General features: G+C 38.5%; 1 protein-coding gene across 1 annotated transcript; it reads right to left on the bottom strand.

Moving 5' to 3' along the window:
- Positions 1–1,882: 1,882 nt before the first annotated feature.
- Positions 1,883–20,863, bottom strand: THOC1 (THO complex 1; the record flags this gene model as incomplete). The annotated part of the gene is made up of 21 exons (XM_009577311.1): positions 1,883–2,178; positions 4,195–4,273; positions 5,799–5,946; positions 6,167–6,250; positions 8,258–8,323; positions 9,230–9,325; positions 9,751–9,774; positions 10,633–10,703; positions 11,355–11,405; positions 11,579–11,645; positions 13,057–13,157; positions 14,426–14,557; positions 15,777–15,885; positions 16,493–16,566; positions 17,065–17,147; positions 17,435–17,530; positions 18,055–18,103; positions 18,647–18,765; positions 19,829–19,895; positions 20,624–20,684; positions 20,790–20,863. Coding segments are annotated over 21 exons (1,947 nt in total), but the record flags the coding sequence as incomplete, so codon positions are not given.
- Positions 20,864–21,324: the final 461 nt, after the last annotated feature.

Here is a 21,324-nt window from a genome sequence, read left to right as displayed (position 1 = left end):
TAAAGGCTTGTTCTGTCTCACGTTAAGGAGAAGAGAGAGACCGTACCTGTATCTGGTTGCTGCTTTATGGAACGACATCCTCCCAGGTGTGGTCCTATGATCAATGTTTCCTCTTTTAAAGCTGCTGTTGGCAGTTGAAAGGAGCCTTCTGCTCTGAACAACTGCATGACCCTACACCTATGAGATAATGAAAAAAGGTTCATTATTTTTCCTTCACAGAAAGTGTTCTGCCCCATTTTGCTGCTGCTCTTGCTTGTTCCTGATTTTGAGAGGTGTGCATTTATCACATCTGACAATTGTACTACAAGTTGTCTCCCTGGGACAAGTTACACTTAATAAACAGCTGGGACACCAAAAACCCTGTAGGAGAAGCAGCAGTTACTACACGGGTCCACAAGCCTGCCACCTCCATTTCTAGTGGAGGGCTTTCTAGGTCTGTCAATCCGCACCCTTTAGTTATGCCCTAGGGTGGAGGGGCTTGAATCCGTGGTAGGCATCCTCACAGTCAGGATCTCTCCCCAGGTGGGTCTAGTTTCAAGCCTGTTTCAGGGCCAGAGCAGTGCTGTCACTTTTTGATGAGGTCATACTTGCCAGATGATGCAGAAAAAAATCTGACGCCATGCAGAAAATGCACAAGGCTGCGCTGCTGCTGGGTCAGAGAAAGGGATCCAAGCTAAATGCCGGGGACAGCTCGGTGCCCAAGTCTCTTGCCTGAACGTGAGCACCGAGATTATAGTTCATGCCTGAAGCATCAAGAATGTCACTCAGTGGACACGGCCTCCTTCAGTCACCTTCCCTTGTGGCCATCCTCAGCCCCAGCCTTCCCGGCATTGAGTGGCAGGTAGGTAGGCTGTGTTCATTTTACTGCAGCTGCAGAACAGGGGTCTCACTTTCCTGTGTTTCACACAGAAATTGCAAATGCTAATCCCACACTGTGAGTGCTCCAACTCCTCTACAGGAAGCTGCGTTGCCAAGAGCAGCAATGCCCCCTCTCCTCGGAGGAGCTATTGGTTATCCTCCCACTCCTCAGTTCACAACATGCTCAAGTCCCTTGACCAACTGAAATTGTTCTGTTTCGTACCTTCTACCAAATTGTACCTGCAGCAGGAGGCAAGACAGCCATATCCTTAGAAGGAAACTAATTGTCACTTCACAGTGAACTGGGACAAAAAAAAAATTACCTTGTTTATCATGACTCACAGTTGTTCCTACAGCAACTAATGTTAATAATTACTAATGAAAACAAACACAGAACACCCCCAATTACTGACTGTCAGTGTACAGAGAGAACCAGTTCTCCAGCAGGAGAGCAGACTGACCACAGCACCCCTCTGAGGACACCGGTTCTTCACTGAAAATGAGTACTATGACTTGGAGCTCCATCACAATCCTATTTTTTCCAGAGATGAATCACTCGCAGTCAGGTACGTTTTGATGGTCTACAGCTCCCCGCCACCCCAAACAATGACTTAGAAGTCCTTCACACCTACCCATGCTCTGAGAAACCACACAGAGACAGCGGGCAGTTACAGAGACTCTCAACCCTTCTGTCCAACAGGAGCCACCTGACACCAAACCCTCCCACTGCAGCCTGCACAGAGAGCTGCCTTCGCTCTCCCTCCTCCCTTTTACATTTCCACCACCCAAGATGAAGCTTCCCATCTAATTCTTTTCTCAGAAAACCTGGACAACTGAATAATATTATTAAAAAGTTTTATCATTTATTGAACATAAAATACCTATCAAAAATCTGTTACCTAGCAATAATAGCAACAATTAACAACAAACAAGTCACAGTTAAGGATGACAACAACATCAGCCATAACAGTCACAATCAGTAACAACCACCACCACCACCAAACGAGTTAGCATCTGAAGCCAGTTAGCTGCTGCTTTCAGTGTCATTGGTTAGGCTTTCCGCAAGGTCACTTAACCCAGCTTTGTTCAGCGCAGTGATCAGGTTCTCGGGGGTTGCGTGTGCGCCCTCCTGATCCTGCCAGGCAACCAGCAGCTGCTTAGCTCTCATCTTCATGTCCTCGCTGTCTGACTCGATCTGCCGTATATCGGAATCCTTCATCTCCAAGTAGGGGGCCAAGCCCTTCCACTGCTCCCCAAGCCTGTTTGCAAATGACTCGATTTGTTCACCCGTCATGGCTTTGTCCCGTTGTACCTCTGGACCTGGGGGGAAAAAGAAAAAAAAAAGAATCACAGTGAGACACAGGGAACGTCTCCAGATACTGCACGTGAATCTTCCCTGATCTGCCCCATTTTAAACCTGCTATTTATTTACTAACAGACCAACCTACACCTTTCCTTCAGTTGTGAAAACCTACTCATGAGCTCTGAGAACAGATGGATTTTTACAGATGGGTTTCAGAAGGAATGTCCCTTATTGCACGTGGTAAAGAAAATTTTGGGTTTTACGTATCTCCCATTTGATTGAGAGAGAATTGTACCTGAAGTACATCAGAACTGCCTCCTCCAAATGAAAACAAGGATTTTGACAAGTAGCCTGCAATTTTCAATACATGAGTCAACTACAATATTAAAAGTGATCTTTAACATTTAATTGTCTTCCGGACTTATTTTAGCCACTTACGTGGAGTTAACCCAGGTAAAAAATAGTTTGCTTCCCTTTTACTGAGTTACTAAAGCCTCATGTTCCTATTAGCAGCAGGATTGTGAATCGTATAGTAACTTTCTATGTAGTCAGTACTTTTAAGGAATTTTCTGTCATTCTGGCATCAAGATGAAAAACATGGAATACCGTGCTCTGCTGAGAAGCCAAGCATGGCAGTGATTACGCAGGTGGGTTTGCACATTTATAGCTTATCATGGTCTACAATCTACGGCTTACCACCTACGTTTATTTCACGCTGTTTTAAAGAAAAAACCCTAAAGATGAAATTTCTATGCATAAATAATTCAATCATATTCTTAATTTTTAATAAATCTCACCCTCATGCCACCTGACGAGCCAGCTGGCATGGAGTGGAAGCTTCAACTCTCTCCAGCGCTTATCAGTCACAGTCATTTATCTGAACTAAACCCACTACATCGAGGGGAAAGAATGGAAGATCACGAACGACAAAACAATAAAAGCACTCAGATAATTTCCATTATTTCTAAGCACAACAGTGTATAGCAGACCACAGCTCTATCTTTGCTTTAAGACAAGATTTAAAGATGTAAATTCAACACAGTAAAGCTCCAAAGGCTGCTTCAGGCAACGTTAAGCTGAAGAGAACTTCTCCACTACTGGCAAGCAGACTGTAGAAAAGGTCAGCTGCTGGATGGAAAGGGGCAACACAAGAGAGATTCACAGAGGCCTACAGAAGGCCTTCCACTAACAGAAAAATCTTTCAACAAAATCGCAAAGTCCTCAGGTAACCAGCAGTACCTGGTGTGCAAATTCCACGCCTTGCACACCCCACCTGTCCATGCTGGATCCAAGAGCTAGCATACAGAGATGATACAACACGCAAGGGAGAAGGTGCTGCGAGATGAAGGCATGAATGAGGAGGGAAGAAGGCAGATTCAAAGACACAGGAGACAGGGAAGGACACTCAGGAGCACGACATACCAGGGTTACAGGCAAGAGACAAAAATGGAATGACTGGTTCATGGAGAGGATCAAGAGATGACATTTGTCAGGAAGGTTGCTTTTCTCACAGAGAAGCTTTTGCCTTTAAGATATTTTAAATAAAGAGGAAGTAAAGATCTCAGAGTTGGAATAGATCAATTTCTGAAAGTCCCGTAACTACCCACCCCAGCAGGGGCTAGAAGGAGACACCTACCCATGGCAATTAAAGGGCAGAAAGAACAGGAGAGCAGGGCGAGGAACACTCGGGTAGGTTTTTACACAGCAATGCTGGCATTTTAGCTATAGACACCTACTAACACTGTAAACATACGCTACACAGCAGAAAAGGTGGAAGAGGCTCCTAATGAAAGCGCTAATCCAACTTCAACAAGTTGGACACTTTCAGCACCGCAGGCCACAAGACTGAGAGGTTGCTACTGGTGCCCTGTGTCCCCAAAAGGCTGCACTTTTTGGTACAAACGCTAGGGTTCAAGTCAGAAGCACTGGGGTAACCAGGACTGGTGACCCTCTGTAGAAACTATGATAAAACACAGCCTCTACAATACACACCAAGAGAGAAACTGAAAAGACTGAGAACATGCAAATCTTACTTTCATTGTTTTCTTTTAATAAAGCATCATTATCTTCCTCATCTTCATCTTCGCCTGTTTTTATTTCTTCAGAAGGAGGCTACAATGAGAGAACTAAATATCACTGGATGAATTTTGTGTTTAAAGAGAAATTTTACAGCTCTGTGATGGTCCCTGGCATGTGTGTTAGAATGGAAAATCTGACATGATCCCATATGAGACTTAAAAGCCCCCCCCAGCCTCTTGTATCCAAAGCACCAGTACCAAGTATTCTAATAAAACAGTATTAACTAAAAAAAACCTAATGGAAGTATCCACTGACTTCACAGGATTCTCTCCCATTCTTTTCACAGTAACTACAACTAAGCATTACATACATAGCTGTAATACTCAAAAAAAACCCCACCAAAAAAAACCACCAATAAAAACCAAACCAAAACCAACTTCTCTTAAGTCTACACTACTGACAAACATTTTTAAAAAAAGTTATTATTATTCCTCACTAATTTTATTCCTCACTCAGGAATTCCTCAAAGTTTTCTGTACTTTCCACTTCTCTGTAGAGTAGTTAAAGGTGGCAAACAAATAAGCAAACAACAAACTTTTCACTCTCTGAATTTAGGTATTGATCAGCCAAGATGAACAAAAGGCTGCTTCTTTTCCTATATTTCAACTACAGGCCTTACCTACGTATTTCTTTCTTGCCATAACATTTGGTATATGACAGTAGTACCATCAGGAATACTGTATACAGTGATACCCTAATATATTAAACAGCTTTCCCTTCCCAGTATTTTTTCTAAAATTGCTATTAGCATCTAGTTAACTCCAATGGCTGAACAAACAAAAAAGCTAGATATTACAACCCAACCTTTACACCTCAGTGGTTTCACATTACAGTCAAGGAAGGTCTCAAATACGGAAGCACGGGTTCATATACGCAAGAAATTGCTGGTTGTGTGCTAAATCAAAGGTTTAGGAAATGCTCCCTTCCCCAACTGTTAGTCTCTCTTATCGTTGCCTATAAAGTGATCTGAAAGACCCCTCCCTGGCCTCAAATTTGTACTGTTGAACATGCAAAGGGTTAATGCCTTAGATTTAGAGCTCCACAAGGTATGTTTTTCTTTCCATATTTTACAAGTCAGGGGGTTGATAGAAGAGCTCTGGTAAATCGTGCTGTAAAGCTCTGGTAACACTTCAGCTGCATACCTTTCCCCTTTACTATGGGCTGCCATCCCAGTAGCCACAGCTACTGATATTCATGAGCTAACACCGGCTTACATCTTCAATAAAAGTGGTTTGCACTGCAACACGGAACCCAAACAGCTGGGTACAAATATATTCCTGTCTACCAACCCAGCAGAAAAACTTGGGATTGCCACAGCTGTTTGCTCACAGAATACACGGCAGAGCTCAGCAGTTACTTGGTTAGTCAACGTGATTCAGTTTAATGTTACTGGGATCTTCATCAATTAGACCAGTTTTACTTGCAATTTTTACTTCACAAGGTTTTTTTGCTGTGGTTTTTGTTCCCCCTCCCTCCTCATGCACCAAATGGACTGCAGAGAGACAAGTAGGAAGTCAAATGAATTCAGCGTTTATTATTATAGGATAATATTACTTACAGGCAGCTCCTTGGCTAATTTGATTACCATGTTTTCTAGATATTCAGGTAAACTCTTGAATTGTTGGTTTGTTGGCTGGAAGAAGTGGGGACTTCTGCGAGCTAGAAGTCTCAGTGCTCTCCAGCCATAGTTAGAATTGTTCACAGCCCTGTGATAAAATACAAGTTTGGTTGGTAACAGCCTGTTATCTATAAAAGCACAGAAAAAGATCTGAGTCATTTCCTAATTAATAGAATTCTGTCCAAACTTATAAGTTTTGTACATTATTGGAGTCCTGCACAGATGTTAGTAATACAGACAACAGTGTTTTATCAATCCAAACATTAAAGAGACCAAAAGAAAGTGAAACACAACAAAGATTGACATACTTATACTTATTTTCAACCATGTTTTCAGGATCTGCTTGTTCAATAGCTTCTTCAAAAAATTCCTCCAACGTTGGCATATATTCCCTAAAAAATAAAATAAGGAGCTTAATACTCCTCACAATCTACTCTAAAATAGCTGGCTTTCAGTTCCTTCATACACATCTCAAGCTTATCCACAGAAGAAAATAATCCCAAAAACCAACTTACTCAAATTTAACAATTGCAAATAAGCAAAGCATGTTTGATACATGTTGCTATAAAATTATTTACTGCATAACCACTGAAGCGTACCAGTAGTCGCCTATTATATGTATTTAAACCTTCTGCCATACCAAAAGGTTACATGAACATCTGCCAATACCATTCAGTGAAAAAGGACTATGGGACTTAAGACAAGAATTCTGGCAATAAGGAAATGAGACTTTCTGTGTTAGAAACATACTGCCACTTGCACAGCTCACAAGCAGTCAGGAGTGTAAAATGGTTGTCAGTTTTGTGCAATTTGACAGGGCAGGACAAGTAAAACGTGGCTCTTTACCCACCCACGTTCTCCATTTCAGTTTCATCTGCTACCAGAGAAAGCTAGACTACTATTACTCCCCAATTTCAATTATTTGTGATCATTAATTTTAGAAGGGGAAAAATATTAGGAGATTTAATATCCCATCTTAGAGGCTCCCCGACTTGCTCAAACATGTTCATTTCACCCCCCCATGGTGACCCCTGTACCTTCTGCTGAAGGTATTTCAGTTAAAGTACATTCAATACAGGTCTAAGACTACAGGTATTTAGTTTTGTTTTGAAAAACACATTTTGCCCAGGAAAGCAGCACCCCATGCATGTTTAAGTGTAGTATTATCACTGACTACCGGAACCAAAGCCAGCATCTTGAAAACCCATCTGATTTGAATCCTGCTATATTTGGCACCGCGGAAAAACTTAAAAGACAGATTTTATCTGAAGAACAGCTATTTAAAAAGACGACAGGTAAGGAGGTATTACCCCATTTGAATGAAGACACGAGCAATCAAAGGAAGAAGTTACAGTCACTTCACCACATTCAGTCACGAAGTCTATGATAAAACTTGGAATTGAATCCAGATTCCCTGGGATCTTCTCTTTCCTGTTTACCATGGCATGCATTTTCTTGGTTTATCTCCAATTTGTTTAGTTTCTTCTTTTTTTTTTTTATTTATTTAAAGAAGTTGCAGCACAATACAATTGTGCACAGGGAATCAAAAGCTTTGGTTCCAAACACAACTCCACCTTTAGCCCTTGGCCTAGTAAAGGCAAGTATCCTGTCAGAGGCCTTCCCGCACATCCCAACCTCACAAGAAAGGAAGGCACTCCTCTGCAAAGCTCTCAACCTCTGGAAAAGCAATTTCTCCACTCAGGACATCTGCACTGCTAGCACCTCTCCCCAAGCATCCAGCCTTTGCAGCCACTACTAGCAAAGTTCTCTTTGGGAACTGCCCCATTCTTTTTCCAAGTTTTCATACTAGGTACCATGTCTGCACAAAAGGGGATTATGCTATCTTTAACAAATAGAAAGTTATGTAGCAAAGTACATTTTCAGTATTTCCTACAATTGTGCAAGCAGAAGGATAATCAGCAATTGTATTTTTCTACATCTGCACCACTAGTAGATCCGGTATGCACTGAAACAATGCCTGCTAGGCAATTTCCTCTTATCTAGTATTGTTCAAAGCACATGCCTGCTTGAAAATCATAGCCAAATAGCATGCTAATTTCATTATAGAGCCAGACTTGGCAATCTTCCTTTACTACATAAGGTACTTAATTATACAGTCATGCTCTACAAAATGGGTATTTCCATCTGGTTTTTAGCTTAGATTTTACTTTACTAAGCAATGAAAATTACTGACAGCATAAACACCAGTGAAGAAAACTGTAAGGAGGTTTTAAGACAAAGATTCATACAACCAACTTCTCTCAAGACACACAGTGAAATGGCATACCATATAAGATCATCTTATATATTTTCCTTGCCAATTTTGTAATAACTGTAATTTTGTGTGCAGTTAGAGTGCTTAGTTAGCTTTAGACAATGATGTACCATCTTCTACCTACCTACTCTCAGATTTACAAGCTTCCATGTTATCAGGACATAAGTTCCAAAGGCGGGTCAGTTCCTCACTGAAAAGAGAAGGATAAACCATATTAAACTCCACGTTCATCATTCTATCATTCCACGCTCCATCATTCACCAAAGACAGACACATAAAACAATGCTATAGAAATTCTCACCCCAGCCTTTACAACAAAGCATACCATACAAACTTTGTGATACATACATATTAGGAATTACCAGAAGTGACAGAAATCTTATCTGATGTTGCAAATTAGGAAATTATGTATTACATTTCTATTATAATCTCTTGCTGATCTATGGTCAGAAACAGTAACAAACTCCCTTTCCAAACTAGCTAAGGGCAGGCTATTTTGTTGTGATAAATGAAATAATTTATCACTTCCTTTTTCAGAAGGGAACTTTTACTAAATACTCAGTACAGAACTTGAAGCTCAAGACAAGGTCAAAATTTCCACATCTAGGTTCGGTGAACTGTTACAATGAAAAGACTATCATTTCTCCTAAAGAAGGAAGTGGAAAAATGCAGCACTTAATATCATGCAAAATATGGCACTTTTATTGGAGAGGACATATCAAGAATAATTCTTTGCTCCAGGGATAAAACCCATTGCACAGATACATTTTAAGCAAAAACATAAAGACTACAAAAGTATAAAAAATAGTTTGTACTCGCTAGATCACTGATTTTCAGCCTGTAACTTACAAGCTGTTTAAAAGGGGTCTACAAGAGATGACTATAAGGAAAGGAAGCCTACTGCAAATTTTGAAAGAACTTATGTATCCCTTGGCTGTTCTTTCCTGGCAGTTCCAAAGTGAGGAAGTTTGAAAATTACTGACTAGAAAAAACAGTCAGTGGCAAAAAAAAAACCCACAAAAAAATGACAAAAAACCCCCAAACCACCTAACCAACCAAAACCCAGAAACCCTGTAACGAAAAAAATCCAACATACTTCCCCATAAGGATTTTTTTGTTTGGTCCTTTTCCTAAGAAGTCCTCTGGAGCTGGCCTCTTTCTCACAGGCCTCATTGGCTTAGAATCAGGAGGTCTAAAGAAACAAAAAAAGCTCTTTAGTATCAAACCAGTAATATTTAGAAAACAAAATTAAGCCATTTCACTTCAGCTGGTGCTGAATTAAATCATAATGAAAGTATTCAGAAGGACTGGGATTCTAGGAGTGGAAGGAGGGAGGGGGGAACAGGAGACAGAAGGTACAGAGGGTAAAGTAAGGATAAGGAAAAGGATTTGCCAGACACCAAAATTAATTCACTCACAGATTTAAAGGTCTATCAGAGTCCCGATATAGAAAAAGAAGTAAATCACATTTATGCCAGCAGCACATACTAAGTATGAACTACCCTGCTGCTGGGATCATCTGTTCTATGATTGCAAGTTCTCTTTCCCCACGTGCACCTGATTTCATGGGATCAGAGAACAGAGATCCCAGACCACTGAGGTTAGGGTAAGACCTACCCAAGCTGAAACTCTGGCTGAGATCTAAAGAAGGAGACAGAACATTTATAAAAGTCAAATTTCATAATTTTACCCCCACCCCCGCAACAGTAATTTCTCTCTTCTCACAGCCCCCCTCTCTTTTTTGCAAACAGATGAAGTAATGAAGAGGTGGCTCCACCTGATCTCTCCATGAAAGGAAATCTGCAAAGAGATAATGACCCAGGTGCTCCTTACTACAAAGGGGCTACAGTTTGTGTGTAGAATAAATCAGGACAGAGGAGGAATGTTTGGTCACCACCTCAAGATAGTCAAGTAGACATATGGACTCAAAGTTCAAGTTTTGCCACTAGTAACTAACTAATTACACAGAAAACCTTTCAATGGCGAAAGCCACCTAGTCATAATTTCCTTTCAGGTAAGCGATCGCCACCAAGTGGCAAAGCTAATAAGGTACATAAGAGGAGAACTGTTACACAAAACTCCAGGTACGCTGCCCCACCAAAGCCATAATGCCAAAGGCTTCGTTAGAGGCAATCCAAAGCGGTATATGGAAAAGTCAGGCACTAACTTCTTCAACCTAGGGTCTGCTGAAGGCAGGAGGGGAGACAACATGCTTCAGTCTCCTCAGTCACGGGATCCTTGGTATTAAGAGAACAAAACATTGCCATGAGACAGTAAGGAATGCTCTCCTGAGACCCCGCACATGCGTAACCACCGCTTCACTAACATAATGAAGCCTTAAGACTTTTGGCAGAAATCTAGGAGCCTTCTGCACACACAGAAGGGACATTCAACTATACAAATCTCAAAGTTGTGTGAATCATTAACGTTCATACACATTCTGAAGTTGAACCACCATTTCAAAGAAGCAACAGCAAGCTTCTACTTCATAATAGTTACCTTTCTTTCACAAAGCTTGGGCAGCCCTCATTTTTCCATGAGTTCCAGTTTTCTTCAGTATTTAATATATGCTGGAGAAACATAATATTGCACATTATTAGGGTCATAATCACCTTCGGAGTTGACACCAAAGTTTTTAATTGAGCTATTAAAATTAAAGGGAAAACTTTGTTATAGTGTGTGTATTTCAGCCACGATTTTCAAAGTCAGTGTAATCTTAGACAGCTGGTTTAGTTTATTCAAAAACAGTGTATCTCCTCTCTTCAATAATTGTTGGAAAGGCTTTATTTCTCCTTCTCTAAACGAGAAAATAGATGCAGCCGAAGTAAAGGAAAAAAGCAAAGCAAAACTACAATTTTTTTTTAATTTCACTTGCCTCTTATTCCCATGTCTTTGGGCACAGCACTCCCTTCTGCAGAGACTCTAAAAAATTCCGTCCCCCCCCCGCCCCGATAACCAATGTCTCCTGTATGTACACATGCACATATATACACATTTCCATTTCTCCCCAGGAGAAGGAAGAAAAGCACATTAATGAAAACATGGGAAAAATATGACTACAAAATAGAAAGATCTTATGAGACCTTTTTTACTGAGATGAGATAAGAGTTCTCTCAGATATTACATCTATGGTCCACAAGCCAGTTTAAATCAATACTGCTTTTTTACGTGCTTATATGGACTTTGTTCAGACAACACTTTGTGCCTACCAAAGTACTTACCTCTACCATTTTTGAGAATCTTTCCCCATCTGGAGGATTTTCTGAAAGAAGCTATAATTGGGAGAGAGGAAAAAAAAAAGTTAATTTTGCATTGTATTTGTAGCAGAATACATAGAAAAAAACCCCAAAGAAAATGGTGTTTACCGCTTCAAAGGTCATTGATACAATATTACATGATAAATATTTCTCCATGTAATTTTTATAAAAGTATTTAGTGTACCAACCTGGTAAACCGCTTTTGTAGTATCTTCAATCCAAAGAGACTGTTCATCTGTTAGAACGTAGTTTGAACTGGAATTGGGGAAAAAAAAAAAAAACAAACCAGAAACAAAAAACCAAAAAAAAAGTGTCACTAAATCAGCCTACTTTTTTTTTTTTTTTTAAATTTGAAGAGTTTACCTCAAAATAGGGCTGAGGGGACATCATTTACACTACATACTTTCTGAGGGGTGTTAGAGGGGATCTGAAGAAAGTAGTTTGAATGTGCTCTGGTCTGGTCCCATGGATTGATCACTTATTAGTTTGTGGAGATAATTAGATGTGCTTGTGGACTATACTTTCTGGTTTAGCTTCATCCAATAAGAAGCTCATTTGCATGATTCAAGATTCATACCCTGATGCTGGCCCCAAAGCGCCCACCAAAGCAAGTGGGCACTATGAAGAGACTTACTTCAAAAAAACCCTCTCCTAATGCCAGCTAAAGCACTACTGTAGACAAATCATAGTAAAAGAAACAATTGATCTACTGGCTGTGTACAGAACACAGATCTTGACTATCTCAAAACATTAATTCTTTTAATGAACTGTTTAATGAATTGTCATTGAAATGACTATCACCTCTACAGGACTGAACTGCAATTCAGGAGACCTGGATTGCCTTGGTAAATAATACTGAAAGATAACCTATAGAATGAGAATAATGATTCTAACCTAGTTTGCAACATTCTTTGAGATCTGTTTATAAAAAGCAGTATATTGCAGGTAAAAGACAGCTGCCTTAAATGTTAATCATTATGTGGTCAAGGGTACAGGAAATGAACAGAGAGGTAGCGTTTTTTCAGCATAACATTGGAGTACAGAGTAGGAAAAAGATAGGGTTTTGTTCTGTCCCATTAATTTATAAATTAATTTATACAACCATTGTTATTCCTTGCTATTTTAGACAGAATTCTGTAGCACATCAAGAAAAAAACAAATCAGCAACCAATGCCACATCGCAGACTCAACAGATTCAAAATGATGCCACATACAAGTAGCTTGCATTGGTCTAACAACTTGCTGCTGCCAAAGAGAGGGACTCCTTCCCTCTCATGGCTGGCACTCACCTTAAGCAAGCTTTAGTGGCCTCTACTTCTCCGAGACCCCACTCAACTCGCCAATTCGGCAGAAAACTAACTCTGCAAAGATGAGCAGATTGGTTTTTTGCTGGTTTAGAAAACTGCGCAAATTTGAGTAAGTCTAATGAACACTAGAACCACTGCAAGGGAGGGCAGAGAGGAGCAGAGAAAGGCAAGAATGAGACCCCCGCTTTCCTGCTGTAAGTAAATAAAATAACTTCAGCCACATCCTGAATTTACCAATCCAAGGCTCTGCAAGTTTCACAAGAACGTTAGAACAAGTAGACATAAACTCTTAAAATATTTTGGTTTATCTCCAAGTTCTTAGCTCCCCATCCCCAACACACAAAATACTTCCACATTACCTTTTAAATTTGACCTGTCCCTTCAGATACTGAAATAGTATTAGGTACTGCAACAAGATGTGACGGCGAAAGTTACTGTCACTCAGCTGTAAATCCATCAGCTAAACAAAAAAAACAAACAAAAAAAGAATTACACATGTATTTTAAAGACACTAAACATGCATAAGTGAAAAAATCCAACAAATGTTTTCAGATAAAGTAGATAGGGACTGTTTTTACAACAAGATGATGGTAAGTCATTACAGAACCTCTATTCAGTATCACCTATCAGGACAGTGCTCCATAAGGTACTAAGATTGGTAAACTGTCATTTAGCACAATTTAGGAAAGACAGTTATCAAAATTTCTAATGAAATCAAATTTTTAGAAGCATGAGGAACTGCTTGTAAAACATAAACAGTGTATCCCTAGATATTTGCTTAACTAGTTTTATACTGCTAGATTTTACAACATTCACTTTGAAGCGAACAAGAATTTGGAAAAAACAAATACTCATTTTTTTCAGTAACTGAAGGACAGCTTGCTCCCTTTTCCTATGAACTACTGGCTGTAACAGAAGGGTTAGGCTACCACAGAAGGGTTCACTCTCATCAACACTTGCACAGTGATACACTGCTTGGTTTCTATCCTATGTGCTGTAGCATGATAGATCATACAAAGGAAACATTTGAAGATTCTTTAAAGAAAGAGACATTTGACTATTGGGTGTTAATTAAGCAAGCGGTTCTATATCTTCTACACTGTTATTTTAAAATTGTCAATTCACAGGTCAAAGGCTTAGGAAGAATTTACCTACTCTTCTATCTCAGAAAGAGAAAACTCATGCTGCATTGAGACTTGCTTTCTGTCATCTACTAATGCATGCATTTCAAAGTTAAAGTTACATACTAATCCAAAATGAAGACAACAATTTTGGGATTAAATTCGACAGTGTGTTGTATTTTTGAGTTAATATTAGCAGAATTAAAAACTCTCAAGATCTTTTTAGAAGCAATTTTAAACAAGACCATTATGAGGTAGAAAATATAGCAACAGATCTTTAAATATTTACTCTCTTTTAACTTTCCTTTCTAAATGTAACAATACACACCAAATGCAATAAATAAATAAATAAACGTCAGCTTTACTGCAGACTCTTATTCCAGAAATAAAAGTCCCTGAATCACCACCGAACAGAGGGAATCCACACAATGTCATGGGATACCCAGAGAAGCTGTGGTGTCTCTATCTGTGGAGACATTCAAAACCCAACTGGACATAGTGCTGATCAAGCTGCTTGAGCAGAGAGCTTTGAGCAGGGAGGCTGATCTAGACACAGGTTCCTTCCAACCTCAAGTAGTCTGTGATTCTGAGAAAAGAAATCACATACCTTTTCACTAGTTAGGAACTTTGCAAAATATACATGTTCTCCTCCTGTTTTTAGTTCTTCCAACTTTTTTCGGGAAGCCTGAGTGTCATCCAACTTGTAACTTTTGAAAACAGCCAAAACTTCTTCTGAGTACTATAAAACAGATTTATTTACTACATGAAAATAGTACAAAAAACTTTCTCGTTAGAGAACTACACTAGACTTACTGCCAAGCAAGTAAAATAATTTGTAAATTTGCTATCAGCCAGCTGAAACAACACCCATTTGCCACCAATATGTAGGGCTTCTTTGAACACCACAAATGACAGTGAAAGTGTTATATATCATTTCAGAACATATAATCATTTGGAGTATTTAAAATATCCTAAGAAGAACAATGTTATGGGTTATGAACAGTGCACAATCGCTTTGTTGTTCAGATGCTATGAAGAAAAAAGGTCCACATGATGATAATGCTATATTCAAACTCAATTTAAGTTGTTCAGAATATATACAAAGGAAGGTACACAGGTGAGTTAAATTTGCAGTGCTGCTCTTAAAAAATCAATTCAGAGCCCTAAAGCTGCAATGATGAAAAATTCAAAAATTTCGTCTGAAAGACTTAAGCCTGGCTTAATTCAGAGAAACTGAACCGTACGTGGTTTTTTTTTTTTGTGGTGGGTTTTTCTGTTTGTTTGTTTTGAAAGCTGAGAATGTAGACCTCATTAACTAGATTTATATTAGAATGTCTGAGCAGATGTTACCTTCTATTACCAGAACATAAAGAATGAAAATAAAAAAAAAAATTCTTGCTATTAGCTAAACAGCGAGTGGCAAATTGTGAAGAAACAGGTAGCTTAGCAAGAAATCATCCTCAACATTCATACTAAGCAAAATTGGAACAACTGGCTGAAGGGGACGTTCGAGTCATTGCTTCTCTGAAGAGGTTTGTTTCATTAGAAACCTATCGTCTTTACGATCCCACTGAGATCAATATGACTATTCAAAAGTAAGATCTAGGACTAGGTAGAACTATTTTTCTTCTTGGGAGGAAAAAAACCCCAAACTCACAAGTTCTGCATTTTGCAGCTGATGAATCACAAAAAAGGTACTTCTGACATTGTTTCAACACATGAAGTCTTTCTGTTAGTGACTTAGGCAAGTTTTATTAGGGGATTTACTGTACATCTTAATATACTGTTTATTGTCAAAGGCTTACTTCAGAAAACAGCAAAATGCATCTCCCCATGCATTATTATTTTTCAATGGCATTAGTGGTTGAACTGTTCTATGCTTATGCAGTCACTCTTCCACTTGTATAAATGGTTATTTTTACTTAGGCTGAATGCTTGAAAGCATGAACTCAGATTACCTTAAGAAAAGTTTTCCATGAGACCTTCTCATAGCACTGCACAGGATTTCTAAAATAATCTTGAAGTGACCAGAATTTTCTATACAGGTTATAATCTATTGGAATGGAACTGGGAGGGGGAAAAAAAAAAATATTCAAATGGTTACAAAAATCCATATTGAAAGCAATATATTAAATTCAAGTCCACTCAGGAACGTGCAATCCCAGAAGTGAATTTTGTAAGTGAAATAAGTCAATAGCGAGCCCTTACAGAGAAATCTGTAATTCAGAATTTGTCCCTTAAAGAGTATACTGTTACTTTCTCACCATAAAAGCAAAAAGAGCATGAAACTCTTAAGATCCCTTTTTCTTACTATCTGCAGAGCGAAGAGGAACACAGCTTTTTCTCCTAAAAGCATATACAGCATGTACTCAGAATCCCTCAATACATCTTACGAGAACAAGTTTTGTCAAAATAATGGGGAAAATTGTGAAAAAGAGAGGATAACAGTGGTTCTCAGCCAAGGTATGCAACCTCTTCAAATAATCTGTAGATTTCTTTCCTCTTCCAGGCATCTCCACTTAAACAGATTAAGACGCTACTAGGTTGTATCTAATCTTGAGAGGACAGGAGGTAAGCAGAATTCTGAGTACAACTATTTGGGTATTTCCCAAATAGCTCTTTATTTTCACTTTATAAAATTTTGTTTCAACTATTAGAATTGCTATAAGCTCACCAACTTGTTGGTGCTTCATCATCTCCCATTTCACCTTCTTCTACATCCATTCCTTCTTCTCTCTCCTCGGTGTGCTAATAGGAAAAAATAATAAAAAACTTACACAAATATCACTATAATTTACATACCGTTTTCATGGTGTTCTTTATTTTAAACATTCTATTACACTTTAGATCAGAAAGCTTAAGCAGCTAATTCAAAAGATCTCTAAAGTACTATTCTGGTAAAACACGCAACAAATTCCTGTTTTAACACCTTACTACACTTTGCAATGGTATCCTAACTTCTCCTGAAAAAAAGCTGAAGGGACTATAGGGAAAACTTACAGTTAAGTACAGTTAAGTGACAGTGCTCATCCCTCACAATCAAATCAATTTTTTTCCCCTCAAAGTCTGCACAGTTTAATGTACCAGGTAACATGCCTATTTCCAGAATCAGCAGCTTGATCTGGAAGAGGGACAACCAAATTATGAACATACAGTTCTGAACATTATGCACAGTAGTGCATTTCTGCGCCAACAGTCTTACACATTTCCTGCAGAATGAGTGAAAAACGACATAGGAATTCTCACCTTCTGTCCTAGAGTGCTCTCATGTTCATTGGTATTGAAAACAGTGACGTTTTCCAGGTTAAACTGACTCTGCAAGTTAAGCCCTGTGAAAAACAAAGGGTCAGTCTTAGAGGCTGTGAAATTCATAAGTCTGTTCATTCAGTTGCTTATGAGATGCTGATATTAAATTCTCAGAAACAGCATTCAAAACTTGTATTTGAAATCACAACAAATGAAAGTCACAATATCAAGGGTACAGACAAGAACTAAGATACAAGTGCAAAGTGGTTTTCTCCAACTGAATTTGGTCTGCAACCATCATAAACTTAAAAGATTCAGCATATTTAGTCTTTGTTAGATGTTAAGTGTGATGAAATGCAAAAAATCTCACCTGACTTTTCTGAAAGCGGAAATAACCTAGCCAAGAACAGCTGAATTCTTCCACAGAAGACTGTGTTTTGTGACTTGGATAATCTTCTTAGGAGGTCTAAATATTGTAAAAAGTAAAGAATACTAGTATTTATCCCTCTTTCAATTTCTCACACAGTAGAGTTTAAGACTTACTAATTACATGACCTACACAGCTAATGAAAGGAAGCTAAGATTTGTAAATTTAAATGCTAGTAACTTCAAATCAGCCATACTTTTTCCAAACGCATTCTGCCAATTCTCCTAACACCCTCAACAGCAATAAAGAATAAATTCAAATGAATCCTACTCAAATACAACCTCTGATATGGGCCTTGTCATTGCTGAGGAATAAATATTTCTCAGATGTTCTGCTATAACGACCTCCACTGATGAAGAGATTTCCCTAAGGTCAGAATGACTTTTACATTAATCAGCAGGACTCATGAATATCTGCTAAGATGAAAGATGAGTGATCTGTCTTTTAACTTCATTACTTATTGAACACAACTGAATGTAAATCAAATTTTTAAACTCACTTTCATTTGCTGAGATAGGGAGTTCTTTAATTCCCCACCCCCGCCCCAAAAAACCATAACTCACCATTGCACATTCGTAGCAAGTAATTTTTCCCTGCAGAATAAAATGTATTCTGAAATGGAGTAAAGGTATTTAGATCATTAAGAGAACATAAAACCTTCGTGAGCAGAACTTAAATCAATCACAAGCCATGAGTAAGTATGAGTCATTCCTACTGTTAACTCTAAATTTGAGTTTTCCCTTAAATAAGAGGCAGGTTTCACAAAAAGGCAACATAAAACAAGCAATCCCACAAATTTCAAGAAAGCATGAAACAACATTTAAATCCAGCCTCCACACAGAAAAAATGCATATGACAATGAACTGTAAGACCAGCATCCACATTTTTTTCCTGGAGCACACTAATTTTTACACTCACTGACTTTATTATTCCATGCATTATTTATACACAAATGCAAAGAGCAATACACAAAAGATTTAGAGCATTCACAGCACTAGTAATTTGGCAGCAGGAGAAAGAAATTGATAGTACTTGAATTAACGATAAAGAACAGTTTGTGAACAAATACAGAGACATTTAAAATCTGTTTGTAAAAATGGTTCAGGTGGACAGAAGCTTTGTCACAACTATATCACATTTTGGAAAAATGCCTACCGATTTCCATGTAGCAACATTTTTCTCCACAAAAGTGAAAATTTTGTCACACTGATCCAAAGGCAGGCAATCCAGAACATCCCCCAGAAGCACAAAAGGGGTTGATGCAGTGCAGATACCTACGAGGAACAGGGAATATTTTATTCGGCAAATTTGAACTGAAATGCAATAAAGATGCATGGCAGTTGAGGGACATTATGTTAAAAAAACTTCTCCTGGGTTCCTACAAATGCTAACAAAAAGCTTGGGCTAAAGCATGAACTTCCATTAAAGCTATTTCTATATGTACACACATGCAGATGAGCTTTACAAGAGCTTTGCACTAACTAAAACAAGTAACTGTTCTAAAAACCTCAAAGTCTGAAATAAAGTCGCATCTCTTTGCAGACTGCAAGTGAACTCTTTCAGACTTCTAAAACCACCATTAATTACACTACACACACCCATGAGAGTCTTTTCTTCAAGCAAAACACCGCTAAAGCAGTGCCCCAAGTCTGTCTACCCATGCTCTGTAGCTTGGTAGTGTCTGCATTCCTCATAATCACAGGTCTTGTTATTCTGCAGTTCATAAAACACATATGTAGTTGAGCTATACTTACTAAAACAAACAAGTATTTGATGGGCAAGGTGAGCAAATAAACAAAGGGAAAAGCACGAAAGCCTCTTCAGAAGAGATTAGCACAATGATTTCTGACGCAAAAGACAGTTATAGAAACAGATTCAAGTATCTAAAAGACAGCCATGTACTGACAGGTCAGTACTGGGAGACAAGCACAGATATTCAGGAGAAGTTATTTCTGGCTCTGCAGCAAGTGACAGAGAAACCTACAAGTCATTTAACCTCTCTGCCTCAGTGGTCTGAGCTCTGAAATTATGATGGGAGACTTCTAAGCATTTTACAGTGGTGGACAAAGACAGAAAATGCTAATTATGTTGCAACCAACGCCACACATCTTCCTCTAAAAAAAAAAAACCAAACAAACTAACAGATTCCAACACAAATGTCGCACATATAGCTGAATTTAATATTATACTTCACTTCTCTTGCGAAACAGACTTAATAACCACTAGTGTAAGGACCACATATTATCAAAGCTAACTGCTGTAGATGACTTACAAAAATCAAGATTTTAAAATTCCCCTAAATGGCCCCTAAAACAGATTTGAGAGAAAGATGCTCACCTTCTGTGACTCCATTAATAGCAAGAGAAATAATTGCCAAGAGATTTTCACACGGAGCTTTGTTTATCTAAACAAACAGAACAGTGTTAAACTTCTCTATTCTGACCTAAATATATTTAACAAAACTAAAGTTCTTGTTTCCAAGTAGGCATATTTAAAAAAAAAATATTGACATTCAACTTACCAAAATTTCAAACAATCTATTAAATCAGACCTGTCAGTTAACTATATAAAGCCTTTATTGAGTGAGCAACATTTCTTGACCGTTTCCAGCCATTAAAGACCCTACAATACCTACTGTGTAGAGAGAGTCATTTACCCCTAAAAATTAATATCCCACATTCAGCCTTCATTCAAGTAACACCAACAAGAACATTCTTTGATTGCCTTCATCATTCTTTTCAGCTGACAGGCAGCTTTGTTACATGCTTGTTACAAGATAACCCAACTCCACCCCATTTTTAAAGTACAGTGGTAGAATAATGCCTATTTGTGAACTAGAATTTTAAGACAGAGCAGACTTGCACAAGTATTACAAAGAACTGCTGGAAAAGGCTAAGTCAACACCTCTTGCTACAGTGTGGTATCTGTAAAATACTACCATTCTGTCCTACCTATCAATCTCCTTTAATCATCTATACTCAATCTTAATTAGATAACTTTTAAATAATACATGTTTTTAATAAACAGTATTTCCTTATACTAAAGTAAGTTGCTGTTAAATTAATACATTAACTTACAAACAGAAATTCAAGCTTTATCAAGACTTAAGATGTAGCAGTTTAGAGTACTTACTATTTCTTCTTCTACAATAACTCTAAAAGCTTGATCCAAGGTACACTTCTTTTCATTTTCACTGCAAATGCAAACATTCCACATCAGTTAATAACAACTATTAGGGACAGGATTACTAGAAGTTATCTGAATAGGCGCCTTCTAAAATCAAGCAGCATTTACTCACCTCCCAGGAATCTGGTTAAATGCATTCAACAATGGCTTGATACTTTTGTTATTCAGAGCCTCTCTGGCGGATGTCTACCAAAACGTAAAGAAAGGTTACAAAACCAGTACAAAACCAGAAGAATCTCCTTCTTCCTCCACCCAACAGTGGATAGAAATACTAAGGAATCTATTTGCAACACACCATGTGTCAGTTTACGAAGAGAAGTCTGTAACAAGTAGGGCAAATAACAAATGCCTAGCAAATTAGGCACGTGAGCTAGTAGAGCATCACACCTCAAACCTGCACTAACAGTCAGTTACAAATAGCAGTTTTAAGTGAAACACACAGGAATATGCTGTTATGACCCACGCTGCATCTGCAACAGTTTCAAGTCCCGCGCACACAACTTCCCCTGCCTGTCTTGCTGCAGGGGTTACGCCACAATTTAATTTCATTTCATTTTACATTAATTTTAGTTAAGCAGCAGATCCTCCCCTTGGCGGGCTAGGCTGAGCCGGTACGAAGCCCTGTCCCCAAACGTATACCGCTTTAT

This window comes from Fulmarus glacialis, unplaced genomic scaffold, assembly GCF_000690835.1.
Source record: "Fulmarus glacialis isolate BGI_N327 unplaced genomic scaffold, ASM69083v1 scaffold1565, whole genome shotgun sequence".
NCBI classification, from domain to species: domain Eukaryota; kingdom Metazoa; phylum Chordata; class Aves; order Procellariiformes; family Procellariidae; genus Fulmarus; species Fulmarus glacialis.
Note: the sequence above shows the minus strand (reverse complement) of the source record. Positions and strands in the feature narration are given on the sequence as shown.